Raw genomic sequence first — 3,395 nt, forward strand, 5'->3', positions numbered from 1 at the left:
ACTAGCAAATGGATGGTGGCTGCACAAGAGGTGAATTGGCGAGGAATTGAACCTGGGTCTCCTGCATGAAATTCTAGAATTCTACTACAGAACCACTACTGGGTGACCCTCTCATAATAAACAGATGTTTTTCTTTTTGTAGTCAATGTTCACCTGGCATTGCTGAAGCTCTGGAATCATCATACTTTAAAGGAAGCAAGATTGCAGGCTGCCTTGTTGAGGAACTAACCTTTTAGGTTTTCATGTGTCCTGATTATGGCAACTGTGATGATCTGTTTTCCCCTGACTTCATTCCAGGATGTTCTTCTCTGGTGGGCAATATAGCCATGCTGGCCGACCTGAAGAACTTTTGCTGGTGTTCAAGATATTCCTTGTCATTTATCTTCATGTTGTCCTGGTTACTTCCCTGGATGGTAAGATCCTTGTTTCCATTTATCTATCTATCTATCTATCTATCTATCTATCTATCTATCTATCTATCTATCTATCTATCTATCTATCTATTTCTGTGTGTTTGTTTTTAATAAGATCTACTTGAAGGCTAAATTTTGTATGGAATTTTATGAGAGATAGAGAATCAGCCGAATGAAGCAACTTAGTTTTCACAAAAAGAGATCTTTGGAAGCTTATGAAAGGAGAAAGACTTCCTGAGGAAGACAGTAACAAATCCAGCAATACTGGGCCTGCAATATCTGTGCATGCAATTTCCAAAAGAATCATCATTAGGAATGTGATTGGAAGTTGAATGTTGTTTAAGGAGACATTATTAAGGACACGTGGGGAAATACTTATTCAGAAGAGGGTGGTCTTTGATCAAGGAAACTTCATTTGATAAAACGAAAGTCTACTAGCCGCAAACAACAGCAAACAAACAGAACATATGCGTGCATGCACACACAATAAATGAAATGAATGAAGCTGGAGCATATTCTCCAGAAGCCGAAAAATAAAAGCAAACAACAAAACAAAACCCACAGACATTGAGTTGCTCTTGACCCATCGAGACCCTATGGGACTGAGTAGAACTTCCCCATAGGGTTTCCTAGGCTGTATTCTTTATGGAGGAGTACTGGTCTGTTTGAACCACAGGGTCAGTGGTTCAAACCCACCAGCGGCTCCTCAGAAACCCTATACAGGGTCACTATGAGTTGGAACCGATTCAACAGCACTTAACAGCAACAACAACAACAATCTTTATGGGAACAGTCTATCACATCTTTCTTCTGAAGAGCAGTTGATGGATTCAAACCACAGACCTTTCAGTTAGCAGTCTAGAGCTTAGCCACTATACCACCAGGGATCCTTGAGAGCTAAATGTGCGTGGACTGCATCCTATGTCCAAGTTCCTAAATGTGGTACACATGTCCCCTGTCTCAATTCCTCAGTCCAATCTGAAAAGGGATGAGCCTGTCCTTGTCTCTATTTTCCAGATCAGAAAACTAAGGCTTAGCCCCTAGGAAGTGGCTGAGCTGGGATTTGAACCCAGGTCTGGTTCTGGAGTGTATACTCCTAACTACAAACCAGGCTCGCACACTTTCGCATACATGCATGGAATCCAGTGGAGGGCTTGTGAAGTGTCTGGTTTAGTAGGTCTGAGATTGGAACTGAGAATTGGTATTTCTAGTAAGCTCTAGGTGAAGCTGAAGCTGATGCTAATACAACTGCTTCGGGGCTTCTATTTTGAGAACCATTGCCCACACAAATGGCAAAAGGTGGAAATCGGGATAGAAAACTCCTCCAGAATGATTCCATAGGATCTAAATTTGTTTGTTGGGGCCACATGACATTCATATAAACTATGCTCACATACATAATATTCTTGGGGCATTAAACATCACTGTGGGATTACAGGAGGACTTCTAGGTGGTAACAAACTATCATCTCGGCTCTCTACCACAACTACAACCAAGAAATAGTGCTTCTATTTGAGGGACTGTGAGTCAGGCAGCAGAGGAAATAAGCAGAAAACTGCAGGTTGGGAAGAATTAACAAATCAATGAGTCCCATATGTTGGCATTGAAGGACTTCTGACTGAGGCCGCTGTGTGCTAGGAAGCAGGCATCCAGAAAGAAGGTTACACCCACAGCCAACATACTACAAGACAGGCTCTGATAGTAACAAGGCAGACCTCCATGGGTGTCTGCTCAGAATGTGACTACCCCTCCATCAACCAGTAGCTGATACAAACTCACGTAGAAGGTTCCCTGCAATGGAGTTGGAGATGAGTCAACTTGGAGACAACTCCCACAGTCACCCCAGGGCCACTGAGGCTTTGAAACCAAAAGGTCCTTCTGGGAGGTGCCAGTCCCTTCAGCTCCTGAAATGGATGAAAGTCTGCCTGTACTTCCCCTGAATGCCAGCTCAGATATAAGCAACCCCTACAGAGCAGGCAAGGAATCCTGGTGTGGTGCTGTGGGTTAACGCGCCAGACTGCAAAGCCGTTTGAACTGCAAGGTCGACAGTTCAAGCTCACCAGCTGTTCCTTGGAAACTCTGTACAGGATTGCTATGGGTCGGAACCAACTCAACGGCACTTAACAACAACAACACAGAAGCAGGCAAGGAAACTTTGGGCAAAACTGGAGGACAGCACCCAGCCCTGAAGGGCCTTCCTTGTGTGTGGGTTTTCTGACTGAGAATGTAATTGCAGAAACAGACAATAGAACAGAGTAATAACCAGAGAGAGGGTACTGCAGCCCCAGGTGGACAGACTGATTAACACATACTATCTCACCTGATGGATGGTGCTGGCTGATGCAGCAGCTTGGTCTCTCATGTGTTTGGGAGAGACTGAAAGTTGAAAACTGAGACCTGGAATGATCAAATTTTAATTAAAGCAGGCAGGGAGAAAGAACTATCATGTCGAGGATGAGGAGATGGTAAGCAAAGGCCAAAGGTTCTGCCAACTTCTTGAAGAAAGTTGTTATTGTTAGGTGCCATCAAGTCAGTACCAATTCATAGCAAGCCTGTACACAACAAAATGAAACACTGCCTAGTCCTGCACCAACCTCACGATCATTGCTACGTCTGAGCCCATTGCTGCTGCCCCTGTGCCAATCCATCTAGTTGGGGGTCTTCCTCTTTTTCTCTAAAGCTCTGCTTTACCAAATATGATATCCTTCTCCAGGGACTGGTCCCTCCTGACAGTATGTCTGAAGTATGAGAGACGAAGTATGAGAGTGAAGAAAGTAGTAAGTGCAGAAACACCAAATACTGGGGAAAACTGAGAAAGTTAACACCATTGAAAATTCCAGTGCTCCAACAAAAAATCAGAAGACACACAAAGAACAAACAATGACTCGTTCAAATGAACATGGCAAAGGAGTAAAAACACATCTGTTGTTGTTGTTGTTGTTAAGTGCTGTCGAGTGGATTCCGACCCAAAGCGCCCCTGTA

General features: G+C 43.8%; 1 protein-coding gene across 1 annotated transcript in view; it reads left to right on the forward strand.

The window, feature by feature from the left end:
* The first annotated feature begins 298 nt into the window (after positions 1-298).
* The window catches only part of GPR64 (G protein-coupled receptor 64), a 108,552-nt gene continuing 105,455 nt past the window's right edge, over positions 299-3,395 (forward strand). Inside the window, exon 1 of the mRNA XM_006835680.1 lies at positions 299-413. Coding sequence (XP_006835743.1) covers positions 299-413 — 115 coding nt within the window. The remainder of the gene's footprint in view (positions 414-3,395) is intronic.

The sequence above is a fragment of the Chrysochloris asiatica genome, unplaced genomic scaffold (assembly GCF_000296735.1).
Source record: "Chrysochloris asiatica unplaced genomic scaffold, ChrAsi1.0 scaffold00018, whole genome shotgun sequence".
NCBI classification, from domain to species: domain Eukaryota; kingdom Metazoa; phylum Chordata; class Mammalia; order Afrosoricida; family Chrysochloridae; genus Chrysochloris; species Chrysochloris asiatica.